General features: G+C 35.9%; 1 protein-coding gene across 1 annotated transcript in view; it reads right to left on the bottom strand.

The window, feature by feature from the left end:
* Positions 1-556: 556 nt before the first annotated feature.
* The window catches only part of LOC109112866 (pleckstrin homology domain-containing family G member 3-like), a 54,852-nt gene continuing 41,248 nt past the window's right edge, over positions 557-14,160 (bottom strand). The window contains exons 9-17 of the mRNA XM_042777215.1: positions 11,497-11,583; positions 11,372-11,405; positions 11,175-11,270; positions 11,032-11,064; positions 10,521-10,531; positions 8,450-8,800; positions 4,847-4,954; positions 3,003-4,569; positions 557-2,621 (exon numbers count right to left, since the gene is read on the bottom strand). Of these exons, the coding sequence (XP_042633149.1) occupies positions 1,687-2,621; positions 3,003-4,569; positions 4,847-4,954; positions 8,450-8,800; positions 10,521-10,531; positions 11,032-11,064; positions 11,175-11,270; positions 11,372-11,405; positions 11,497-11,583 (3,222 nt within the window). The 3' untranslated portion in view covers positions 557-1,686. The remainder of the gene's footprint in view (positions 2,622-3,002; positions 4,570-4,846; positions 4,955-8,449; positions 8,801-10,520; positions 10,532-11,031; positions 11,065-11,174; positions 11,271-11,371; positions 11,406-11,496; positions 11,584-14,160) is intronic.

Below are 14,160 nucleotides of genomic sequence, written 5' to 3'. Positions count from 1 at the left end.
TCTCTTTGCAATTTTGAAGATTTGCAGTTAAGTACAGTAGAGTGCGCATTCTGTGTGACTTACATAAACACACAGATATAACAATATATTGTTTTTATGGATCAATGTAAGTCCACCAAGTCTGTTGTTGACAGCATACAATTGATTTTTAAGCACATTTTTCTTAAGGTGTGCCTGTTGTACTCTACGCAAACATTTCAGGAATGTGACCCCTGGAGACTACTTAAAATTTAAGTATTAAAAAATAATAGCAAGAATGTATTTTAATTCATTTGTTTCAAACTAAAGTTCTTCTTAAATATATCCCTTTACCATATCCCATCAGAAGACATCTGTTTGTCTGGTATACAAATGCGTTATCCAAGTCTTGTCTGATACCCAAAATCAGTTAATAAAACTGAGGATGACAGATAAATGGTATTAAAAAGAGTTATAAATGATGTTGGTTTGACTATATAAGATTTGCATTAAGATAAAACAACTCTTTACATCTGATGCCTAATGACCACAGTCATTTACATGGGACATAAAAAAAAAATACATGCAAGTCTGCAAGTTGAATGTTATTTGGTTTTATTATGGAGTGAATTTTCACTTTCACAAGTATTTATTGATGCATTTGTAATAAGTCAGACTGATATGGAATTTATAGAATCTTAATAAATACCAAGAGGCACACAGTGATCAGTGAGAGATCTGTTATCATGGGCTGCTAAACCAACAGTTTCAGATGCTAAAACATGTAGGGTTAATATTTCTTGTAACTGACATTCCGCAAAACCTGATGTTAAATTGTGATTTGTTGTGAAGACAAAAACAAATCTTAAAATAAGCTTAAGTAACATCATTGGTGTAAGCTTAAGAAAATCATTAAAGCCATCATCATCTTTAAACATTTGGATCCAGTCTCCTGGACAAAGGCATCTATGCCTAAATCCATTAATCAAAAGGTTTAGGTACAAAGTAAAAGACAAAACAAAAACAAACCTTAGCCCCATGCCTGACTTCTACTAAAAAAAACTTTGAAATGCATTTCAGTAAAAACTAAAATAAACCTTTTTAAGTGGTCTGTTACATTTAGAGTTTAGCTGAATTACACAACTCTGCCAAGGCTTATTTAGTAGTATAGACTAGACTTTATCCCTTGCTAAAGAAATCCTTAGATCAAATATGACATTAATTGAAATACCTTACCCAAAATGTAAATATTTAAAAACAAGTATGTCATTTATGTAAAATGACTACCAAATACATACATGTATATCTACTATATCAAATATGTAAATGGTACAACAGAAAGAATGCATGTACAACAAAAAATGTACAACAATTTTTACACTTTCTGTCTAACATTCAGACCATTAAAAATCCACAGGTTTCTCAATATCAGTAGGCTACATGATCATACAGTGTGCAAAATACCAGAAAATAGCATGCAAAATGTAAAGAATATTAGTTTTGAGGTTTAAATTTACCAGCTGATTTCTCTGTTTTATCTTTCCTGGATAAAACTTGGAAACTGAAGAGTCTGTGGAGCCATTAGAGGTGACTTCAGCATGATATGTGCTGACCATACATATTTGTCTTCAGTGGTGAAAACATAGAAGAACAGAGAAATTAAAGAACCAAGTATTTCACAGCCAACAATGTTCTGAAATTTCTAGATCTACCCTAAAACAAGTGATTTTATTTTATGTTTTGGAATTTTTCTCTGAGATTCTTGACAACACTGTGTTGACAAGAATCAGTCTTTTTCCCAGAATACAGTGCATTTTTAACAGCATTGTCTAAGTGTTCACTACAGGATGAAGCTTTCTCATTTTTTTTGCACCTCTCAATCTTAGGTAACTGTTCTGTCTTAGATCCTCCATCTTTCCTCAAACGGTATTCCTCTGACTCCTGATATGCCCAGCGGTCAGTGACCATGATTGAGATCTTCTCACGAGATGTTGGCGAACGAATTTGGACATAGCTGTCATCTGTTCCATCTGTTGTTATTTCCTGTTTCCTGCACTCTTGCGTAGGCTGGTCCAACTCTACTGGCGGTGTAACCTCAGGTACTTTCTCAACCACAATTATATTCTTCTCATTTGAAAGGGTAGCTTGAGCAGCGATATAGAAACCACTGCTGGCATTTTTACTCTGAAGACTATGCAGATCACTCAAGTACAAACTACTCAATTTTTGGTCCAGAGAACCTGCACGCTGGGTCTGAGTCAACAATTCTCCTGTATCACTTCCTGGATAAAACTTGTAAACTGAAGAGTCTGTGGAACCATTAGAGGCAACTAAGCGGCTAGAAGAGGAGCTAGAATGTCTTCTAGAACTGCCATCAAACATCCTTTCTTCCATAGAACAACTTTGGTCTACTGGTGGCTGAGCAGACGAGCTTCCGAGGTGTGCATATTTTGAACAAATCTCACGAACGTCCGGCCAGTTGAAGTTCTCAGGTGATGGACTAAGAGGACTCCTGGAATGGGACAGGAGTGGGGACGAGGCCTTTGGGCTACTGACAGAATTAGAAGTGTAGCCTGGGCTGGGAGTCATAACCTGGGCCTTCTCATCCCCATCGTAATCAGGCTGATCATATGGAGCCATGAAGAGCATCAAGTCTGCTTTACCTGTTAATCAAAAAGCCAAATGTAAGTGGAGCAGCGAAACATAATTTAATGTTTGAATATAGAAAATATAAAAACATTAATAACATGAAGCAGAATTTCTGCAACTAATTAAAAATTGAAGAAATATTTTTAAAAATAGATGTCAGCCTCATCTGACACAGATGTTATGTTTTGTCAGTCCCCCTTGCTTATACTGTAGTTAGCTCCATTGTGGCATGGGATACTAACCTGTCACAATCCAATCAATGAATGTTCAAATATGTTGTGTTACAGAAGTAAAAAAAGGTTGAAAATGCTGTTTCATACTACATGTTTTTAACTTCTTTTTTTTTTTTTTTTTTGGATAAAGGTATGATTATAGTCAAATAGTATTCATGTTACCTTTGGTCTCCTTCTCTGGCTTTTCTTCCACCACCGAAAGCAGGTTCCTCTTAGCCAACCATGTATCTCCTGACTCCTGACTCCTCTGTCTCAACATTGGTTGTGTGCACTTAATAAGTTGACTGTATTTCCTTGCAAGACTAAAAACTTTGTTTTGGGATGAATCTGCATCTTCAGCTGACTGATCTCCTGTTACTCTATCCTCTTCAGTTTCTGCTCTCAACTGGATAACTTGGGGGGCAAGAGCTCTAAGGGGTCTTCCTTCATCCTCCCATTGTCTGGATCTGATGGCATCATTCTCACTGGCTGCACGGTTTTCCTTCTCCTTAAAAGATAATGGTGTAGAGGACTCCTCTCTGATAGTACTCAGCTCTAAATCTTCAAATAAAATCAATCCATCGCTGCCTTTGGCTTCTGTCTTTCCTCTCTGGCTTGGATCCTTCCTGGAGAGGCTGGGACTGGTCCCTCTAAAATAAGGACTTCCTCTGGGCCTAAGTTCTTTGAAGTCCCCTTGCCATCTAGTGACCTTTTTTTCCATATCTTGCCAGACTTTGATCATCTCAGAGGAGGGACAGAAAACCTCTTCCTCATGACTCCGACCTATAGACTGAGGTTTAATGGAACCATCTACATCAGAGTCAAACAGGTCTCCGTTTTTGTCATGCCTAGCAAAATCTGTGGAAGAACTGATAACAGGTTGTTCCAGGGAGGCTGGATTTGCATTGATCTCAGATTGAGCTGATGTAAGAAAAAGAGATTCTGTGGGTGTGGTATGAGCTGTAACAGGTCCAGATGTTCTGTTGGTCTTCTCTAGGGCAAGGCCTTTATCTTTAGGAATGCTGTTAAAACGACTGACAGAATTTCTAACAAGCCCACTTGGAATGTAAGTGAGGCTCTCTCTACGCTTTAGGCTAAATGTAGCATCCTGGTGTTCTGCATTCTCATAGTAGCTCCTAATCTTGTCAATGAGTAGCTGGTCTTGCCTGGAAAGCACTGAATCCCTTCTTCTGTAGATGCTTTGATCTGAGTCAAAAAGACTGTCCTCCCCTGATGACCCGATCATGAAGTTTGCTGATGCAAGGGCTTCCTGGGTCAGTGGAACTCCATGTGACTCAGAGCAGGTGCTAGCAAGGCGATGTTGACGCTCATGGGCATCTCCTAGACTTAGAGTGCTCCCGGTCCTGGTGGGAAGACTTGGAGATACGCAACCAAGGGAGTGCATTTCATCTGTGCTGATGCTACTACGCCGTGCGTTACAGACAAAGTGTTCAGCAATGGTGCTGGCCTTATCAAGCACAGATGATGGTAGGATGCTACTGGAGTCTGGCTTCTCTTCTACATCCTCCTCTTCCTCTGAAGAATCACCAGGAGTGTCTTCCTGCTGTAATAGAGATGAGGCCTCTTCTTTAGAACCTTTCTGATCATCTTTGTCTCTTGCAGACTCCAGATCCTGGATATCTGGGACCTGTTTGTCCATCTCTTTGGACTCTGGATCACTAAACACATCTGTCTTCAATTTCTCAGTGGAACCCCAGTAAGAGGATATTTCCAGGTTTTGTGATTTATTCTTGAGAGTGTAAGAAGGGAAAATGAAGATACAGTTATAAGCTAATTTAGTTGATCTCTGGGTTTGTTTCAAATACAGCTGGGTATTGCCAACCTCATGATACAATACATATAATCAAAGTTCAAAACATTGGTTAGATAACCTGTTACTTACTAAAGCAATTTGCAATCAGTAAGTAGAAGTCCTATGTGTAAAGTACTAATACTAATACAATTATGCTTACAAAAAAATAAAATAAAATAAAAAAAAATTAAACAATTTTAATTAAACAACTCACCTGTTCCGAGTTATATTTTTCATTCATGAGATATGCCTCCACCTGTTCAACTGATGGGCCATTTTCTCCTTTAAAATTGTTCTCAGTGTCCTCACACCCACCTTCCTCCTAAGATAAAAAAAACGTTTTTTTTTTTATTTTATTTTATTTTATTTTATTTTTTTAGAATTTAGGGATGTTTGACAAAAACAATTAACTTTAAATAAATGCCTAAGAATATTAAGTGTTATATAAGCAATACAAGTATCAAATAGTAAAACAATTATTCAGATACTGTACATCCAAAATAAGTTCATTAGCAAGCCCAGATGAAATCAGCAGACTATTTCCATGCAGATGTTTTTTCCATAACATTTATTAAAAATGTGTTAATGTTTAAATTACATTTCTAACTAAATGTGTTAATTAAAACTGATAGTACTGCAGTTTTATTGATGGGTGAAAGCACAATCAAATTGGGTAAAAAACAAACTATAAATGAACACACAAAGGGTGGAGAATATATAGAACTTTGTGAATGATGTGAAAATCTGAATAATTCTGTGCATACATCTGGGCCTTGTCATTAGTTCAGAAGTACTTTCAAAATAACAGATCTTAACAGAAATTATTGTACTGCAGTTTAATCAGTTAATGCAAGTTAACAAATCGTTAACAGTTATGTTAATGCAATGAACAGAACAACTGCTAGTACATGCATATCTAAGTTAACATGTTTGAATTAAAACCAACAGTGAACATTTGAAACAATTATGTAAACTGGGGTATGATATGGAAAGTGAATGCTCACCATGTCCTAACCAGACACAATGGAATGAAACGACATGTAATAAAAGGGATCTCATACATTTTAAAGAGTTTTTGTCCTAGAGCCACACAAACACAAATTTCACTGAACCTTATGTAACACTCATGTACAATGCTACTTGAAAGTTTGTGAACCCTTTAGAATTTTCTATATTTCTGCATTAATATGACCCAAAAGATCATCATATTTTCATGCAAATCCTGAAAGTTGACAACCCAATCAAACAATTGAGACAAAAATCTATACTTTGTCATTTATTTTTTCTAGAAAATGAAAGTGAGTGGCAAAAGTATGTGAATCTTTAGAATTAGCAGTTAACTTGAAGGCGTAATTAGAGTCCATCTGTTCAGAGGTGTTTTCAATCAGTAGGATGACTATCAGGTATCAGTGCTTGCCCTGTTTTATTTAAAGAACAGGGATCTATCAAAGTCTAATAATGTTTGTGGAAGTGTATCATAGCATGAAAAAAGGAGATCTTTGAGGACCTCAGAAAAAAGTTGTTGTTCCTCATCAGGCTGGAAAAGTTTGACTCCACAAATTAACAGTTGGAAAGATTGTGTAGAAATGGAGAAAATTCAAGACCATTTGTTACCCTCACCAGGAGAGGTCGACCAACAAAGATCACTCCAAAGCAATACGTGTAATAGTCCACAAGCTTGCAAAGGACCTCAGGGTAACTTCTAAGTAACTGAAGTCCTTTCTCACTTTGGCTAATGTTAATATGTGACATATGTCCACCATAAGAAGAAAACCAAACAACCATGGTGTGCATAGCAGAGTTGCAAGGAGAAAGCCACTGCTCTCCAAAAAAGAACATTGCTGCCTGTCTGCAGTTTTCTAAAGGTTATGTGGACATACTAGAAGACTACTGAAGAAAGGTTTAATGGACAGATGAGACAAAAATAGAAATTTTGGGTTTAAATGAGAAGCATTATGTTTGGAGAAAGGAAAACACTGCATTCCAGCATCTGTGAAACATGGTGGTGGTGGTGGTATCATAGTTTGGGCCTGGATTACTGCATTTGGGCCAGAATGGCTTCCCATCATTGAAAGAACAATGAATTTTAAATTATACCAGCAAATTCTAAAAGAAAATGTCAAGACTGAATAGCAAGAACGATCCCAAGCACACAAGTCGTTCAACCAAAAAGTGGTTAAAGAAGAACAAAGTTAACGTTTTGGAATGGCCAAGTCAAAGTCCGGACTTTAATCCAATTGAAATGTTCTGGAAGGACTTGAAGAAAGCATTATACAGGAGGAAACCTACCAACATTATAGAGTTAAAGCAGTTCTGTACTGTGGAATGGGCTAAAATTCCTACAAACTCTTGTGCAGGACATGTTTAGCTGCAGTTATTGCTGCATAAGGGGGTCACACCAGATATTAAAAGCAAAGATTCACATGTAACACTGGATCATGTTTCTCAGTAAATAAATGACATTGGGTTTGATTGGGTTCTCTTTGTCTACTTTCAGGATTTGTGTGAAAATCAGATGATCTTTTGGGTCATATTTATGCAGAAATATAGAAAATCAATGGTTCACAAACTTTCAAGCAGCACTGTATATTAAACATTATATGACAAATCACTCAAATTCCATATGGAAAGCCATAATAAGCACCTTTCTGCTGAAGCCTCACATTATTCATAATTATAGTCAAGGTACATGTTCTTTAGTTGTATGTTCCTCAGTAGCGTTAGAGCGTTATTCTGTTAATATCATAGTGCTTGCAAACAGACAGAACAGTTCTGACTGTATCACATCGCATCCCATTTACATGTGTGCATAGACAAAATTGTTTGTCGCTAGAATATTGTTGTATCACACCTGGTTACACGGTGTTGTTACCAGTGGAGCCTCCAAGAAATTTTAAATGCGATGGCCATTGCATTGCAAAGCATTGCTTTTACAAGGGAAATAAAACATGGTGAATATGTTGTATACATGCTTGTGAGTTTTGACCCTTATTAAATTCAAAAAGTGATCCTCCTATGAACATGCAGTATGATTAAAGTTGCTTATGCAAGTAAAGTGAGAGTGGATAATATAAAAAGAAAATTCGAAATGAAATATTTGATCCATGTTTGTTAATATTTGTAGCTCTGAAAATATTACATCAGTGTCAAATGTAAACAATTAATGTGGTCTTGATAAATAGGGGATGTGCCACTTGGTGTCAGGTACAGAATGAAGACAGAAGGATGTTGTGGAAGATACAAGGAATTTATGATGTCAGCTAAAGAATTATATTTGTTAAGAGAAAGAGCAAGTTAATAAATTTTGATTACAGATATATTTTTTTTTTTTGCTTGATTAAGAAATTAAACACTTTAGTGTTTTGTTTTTTGATGTTCTTAAAAATCTGAGAATCAACATCTGAACATTCTCTACAAGCCAAATGCCTGCTTTTCAATAAAGCTAATATTACTGTTTTAAGAGCAAAGCAAAACCTGTAACAATAAAAAGAGTGAACATTTACCATTAACAATCATAACACTCACTAGATGTCAATAAAGGGAAATTCAGCAATACAGTGAAAAAAATTAATCATTAGTACTGTATATGCATAATGTGGTGAACTGTAACAAGGTAACTTATTGTTATAATTTGATTAGTTCTATTATTGCGGGATGCTCTACAAAATTAGCTTCTGTTTACGCAGTGTTAGCTGTTAGTGAATTGAGGCATTCTGTGAGAGCACATGCAACATGGCGGGGGTTTGGCAGACATGCAGGTCATGTTGCAGGTCAGGTTGAGGTATGATAGAATCCCCTTGCTGACAGAGAACCTCACCGTTGTGAAGTCCATGGAAAGCAAAGCTCTGGCTCTATAGTGCCAGCAGGAAATGGCAGCCAACATTGAACTGGCAAAGTCAGCTACCTGGTTGTCCTCCATTAGAATATCGTCAGAATCACTTCCCTCCACTTCTGCTTCATCCCCAACCTCTTGCATTAATCTGGCCTTCAGAGACGGCGAGCTATGGATGGGCTCCTCATTATCACTGGGAATCAGGGCTTCAGGAGAGTATCCTTCTCGTGCAACAGGCTTCTCAGCTGAAGACTCACATAAGCCAAGAGTGCTTACACTGGCAGAGGCTTGTAAAGGCCACCTGTCAACGGCCAATGCCCCCTCAATGTCAGAATGCTGGGGCATGAAGTGACAAAGATTTCTTAAGAGATGTAAGGACATGACCCAAGCCAAGAAAAAAAGATTATCTCTTTGGAAAAAGAATTTTCTTTGGGAATAAAGGTGCCCCTACTTCTTGCAAGCTGCTCATTGACCTCACTCTAAAAACAGATGTGGGTAGTAACGTCCTACATTTACGGCTTTGAGAGTCAAAATAACTTACACAAACAAAACCAAATTAAACCCTGCGGCTTGTGACGATACACTGATGTGTATTTAAAGATACACTGATGTGTATTTATATAGCTTTTTCTGATTCACAACAATGTCAAGTCAAGTCAAGTCACCTTTATTTATATAGCGCTTTAAACAAAAAAGATTGCATCAAAGCAACTGAACAACATTAATTAGGAAAACAGTGTGTCAATAATGCAAAATGACAGTTAAAGGCAGTTCATCAATGTCCGAACTGTCCCGTGCGCATTCTCAACGTTCTCAGCATTCTTGCACAGACCGATCGTTTCGTGTCTTTACACATCAATGTATTGTCACGACCCGCAGTGTTTAATTTGGTTTTATGTTTTTTTGACTCTCAAAGCCATGATTCCCATTCCCTTACAAGATATAACTGACAGACTGCAACGGTTTGAGTTAAAAATCTTTGTTTGTGTTCTACTGACATCTTACATCCTACATCTTGGATGCCCTGGGGGTAAGCAGATAAACATCAAATTTTCATTTTTGGGTGAACTATCCCTTTAAGTAACTTTTTTAAATATGTACTTTTGAAGTAGGTTCATTGATGGTGGTCTTACTCGAGTACATTTCTAATGTTAATGTTTATTTTTACTACTATAAGTCCCATTTACATCAAGACTGATAATGTCACTTTAAATACTCAAGTTCTTGAAAGCAGGGTTAAATTCTGATCGGCTGTCACTGTTTTTATCATTCATCAGCTTCAAATAATTCCACTGTTATTGTTCCTCCTTGTTATTGTCATAGTTGTGGTGTTGAATTAGAAACATTATTAAAACTACTTTAGATATTTGTTATAGTAATGTTGTCCTTGGTGTGAACGGGCCTTTACATTGGGCAATGTTCCAATATTTTGACACACCATTTCTCACGCATGCACAGAGAAACATCCTTTGTCATACATGTAATTGACTTCATCATGATCAATTTATCATTATCTTGCTGGCTCCTAATCAGATTATTAACTCACTGCCTGAGTAGTCTTTTCATTGGAAACTTTCTCTTTTTTTTTTTACTCTTACCTAGTAATTATTACAATTATTACTTTTACTACTTCTTGAGTATTTTATTTTATTTGTACTTTTACCCACCCGTCTTCAACTTTTCAACAGTCTTGTGGACCACAAAATAAACAACACATCAAATAAAAAGAACATAATTTATACATAGGGCTGTGCAATTAATCACATTTGATTGTCACTACGGCTCTGTGTGGTGAAAGCTGCTCAATCTGAAAGCAGGTGATGGTGATTTAATACTAATCACAGGACCGGCTTTACTGACGAGATGCGCATGACAATCGAATGCGATTAATTGCACAGCCCTATTTGTACATTTCTGCTTGTCATCTTATATTAACAAATGTGTGGTTTCTAGCAATTCTTTGTGGTTTATTTTTTTTTATTGTCTTTGTGGTTTTGTATAGTAACAATCTAAATGAATTCTAAATATTCCTTTGGTTGATTTAATGGCTTCTTACCTTTAGTATTACTGAACAATTCCCCCGGACATGAGATCAGCCAGATAAAATAAAAAGATTGTTAGTACATTTGAAGGCATTTGATAATATTTTGTACAGGATACATTTTTATCAGCAGTGTTTATAATTTTGTTCCAAACAATTTCCGTGAAATATGTGAAATACAGTGGGGTCCAAAAACATTATTTTCTTTCATTTTCTTTTATTATTTTTTTTCTTTTAAATACTAAAAATGTAAGCTCTTTTTTTTTTTTACATTAGCCATATTTTGTAGAATTTCCTGCTTTCACCTTCAGATTTTAGATTTTTTTGGGTTATTTTTCAGTAAAAGATTCTGCTTAAATTAAAATTAAGTTAATAATACAATTTAGATGTCTTACTACACAAGAGAATGAAAAATGTACTGTATCATTATTACATGCCAGCAGCTAACACTTATGACCTTTTTATTTAAAACATGAGACAATATCTTTACTTAAAGTTGAAACAGAATGGACACATGGAGATTTACCTTCAGTGTTTTTTAGGATCTCTTTAGATGGTTCTGTTGGAAAATAAAGTAGTAGACCATCTTTGTGAAATTAGAAAAGGTAACAAGCTAACCATCACCTGCTTGTTAACAAGCTAAGAGCAAGACATACATTGGGAACCTACCTGACTGTCTCCGGCCTTGTCTAGAGTTAGAAAACTCCTCTGACTGGCATGACACAGACTTTTTGAGTCTCTCAGGGCTATACCTATACTTTTTGTCTGAAAAAAGCTTGTCCGTCAGAAAAGGGTCCATGACAATTTTTTTCATAATTAAAAAATAATTGTATGAAATATGTTCAAGAGTAGTTAGAAATATTTACAAATCGAATCCATCTCCAAGATTGCTTCCTTTGCCTAAAAGAGAAACAGCAAATAATTATCTGCCCAAATTAAAGATATTTTTAAATACAAAACCCTAGTAATAGTTTTTTTATTAATTACATACCTTTTGTGGTATCACAGCCTGATGATTCTCTAGAATGAGCCGTTTAATATGATGAGCCCATAATTTTTTCTCTTCCATCGTCCTAGCCTAATGAAAATAAGATACTGTTTTACAGGAGTTATACATACATACATACATACATACACACACACACACACACACACACACACACACACACACACACACAACATAACATACAAGGAGTAACCCCATTTTGAAGGATTTTCATTCAGTGACAGCTTACAGTGAGCATGAGCTTTCAAGATCCAACAATAACATCTTAAAAGTAGTTCATACAACACAATACATGTGGTTATTTTAGGTTTTCTGAAGCCATAGGATAGTTTTGTGTTGCAAACAGCAAATTAATTTTTTGCAGTTTTTTTGCACTCCAATCAATGGTGCATGGTGAATGTCAACAGCACAAAATATCACTGAATCTGAAATGTCTTTAAACCTAACATCACAATGTTTTTTCATTGATCTAGGAGCTGCAGTGAAAGTGGAGTGACATGTAACAAAACTTCGAAGAGTCATTATATGGCAAGAGCTGTGTAAAACTTCTTTAAAGTCCTCACAAAGCAATCACAAATTTTATTCCTTAAAACTCATCTTTGATGATCAAAATGTCATATTTAAACGTTTTTACTGTGTGAATAATTTCTTCATGCATTAAAATGGCTTGAATATAACTATACCCTTGCCTTATTTAGTATATGTGGAGACATGAATATACATATTAGCATAAATTTAATCACACCAGCTCAGACTGCAGGCTCCATTTTTACTTGGTTAACTGAAGTAGTAAACACTACACAAGTGGCAATATTGGATTAATTTGTTGAATAAATAAATAAATTCTGGAGAAGAGGAAGAGTTAATTATATAGGGTTATCTACAAGGTCATATAATAACAATAATAATAATAATAATAATAATAATAATAAAACATTTATTTTGTACAGCAATTTTAAAAGTAACTTTCTCAAAGTGCTTTACACAAAAGCAAGCGAACACAGCAAAACATTACATTTTAAATAAAACAAACGGCAAAAATTACAAAACAGAACAGACAATCAGGTAAAAGAAATTCTGAATTAAAATGTTTTAAGATGAGATTTACATATGCCTAATGAATTTCCATCCCTAATATCAGCTGAGTGAGAATTCCACAGTTTTGGAGCATAGGATGAAAAGGTCCTCAATGACAAAGCCGTGTTTTAAGAAAAACTAAAAGACCACAGTGAGAAAATCACAAGTTGCAACTTGGTGTGCAAGGCAGTAGAATTTGATCAAATACTGTATTGTGGAGCCAGATCATACAAAGCATTGTATGTCAGCATAAGGATATTTAAATTTACAGGACGCCAATGCAAAGACGCCAAAATAAGTGTTATACGGTCAGCAACCATGGCCCCAGGATTCTAGCTGCTAAGTTTTGCAAATATTGTAGTTTATTAAGGGTAATTTAGAGACACCAACAAGTATAACATTACAGTAGTTAATGCGTTCGAAATCAAAGGTTAATCAACCATTCAGCAAAAGAAAAGGGCAGCATAGGCCATGTGCATTATTTATAACATGAATGAATGAGGTCTTAGTGTACAAAAGTTCAAATGACAGGTTGGCATCAAAGAGGACTTCAAGATTTCAAGACCATCAACTGAAAAAGCTATATAGCCAGCATTACCCAGCTGATGGGGAGAGCCAAAGAGCATTTAAACAAAATTATTAGGCATCCATATCCATAATCACAAAAATAGAGTTGAAAAGATAAGCAATGTCCACAAATTTACCTGGTTTTGAATATATATAAATTAGTGGTGGGCCGTTATCGGCGTTAACGTGCTGCGTTAATGTGAGACTCTTATTGGGCGATAAAAAAATTATTGCCGTTAATCTATTCTCAAAGTTGGGTTGGGAGCTGGGTCTATACTACGCAAGCTATGATGACTTTCACCGTGATAGTTTAGCGCGGATGTATACCTAGATGAATTGCACTGTAGGAGACGAGAACGAGTCTTCAAACCTGTGTGTATGCCTACTGTGAAATTACCAAGCTTCCCAAAAAAAACCTCGAAAAGACTCACGCCTGTTTCACACATACTCCATCTGCAGTGCGTATGCAGTCCGTGTGCGTTATGTATGTGGTGCAGAAGCAGAACGGACTCATTGCGCTTTCACACAGGACGCGTTTCCAGTCCGCTACTGATCTCGCGGCTGTTAAATCCACAAACACAACATTGTGACTCTTATCACAGAACAGTAACAATCTTTCATAATCATAGACATTAGTTTAAACTTAATAAATATAAACAACATATTATTCATGCATTTGACTTCTACGTTTGTATAATAAGCTGCTCAAGCAAGCAGCAAAACATTTAAACACAACAATTAGCCTACTTTTCTTGTTGGGATATTGCAAATATTTAAAATTGTAGCACCACTGACAGAAACAGTCGACTCTCGTGCCTTTTGCATTTAAATCTTTATTACAAGCAATCGCACGGTTCTTAATGAACTTTTTCTGCTTCCATAAAAGTGCATAGGCCTATATCATGTTGCCTCGTTTATCTAAAGGTGCTCTTTTTTTTGTTTTAAACCTAGCCAAAAACCCATGTGTTGCGTGTATAACACAGAAGCCTTTAATTAGTATTCATT

The sequence above is a fragment of the Cyprinus carpio genome, chromosome A20 (assembly GCF_018340385.1).
Source record: "Cyprinus carpio isolate SPL01 chromosome A20, ASM1834038v1, whole genome shotgun sequence".
In the NCBI taxonomy this organism is placed as follows: domain Eukaryota; kingdom Metazoa; phylum Chordata; class Actinopteri; order Cypriniformes; family Cyprinidae; genus Cyprinus; species Cyprinus carpio.
This window is presented reverse-complemented; position numbering and strand designations above follow the sequence as displayed.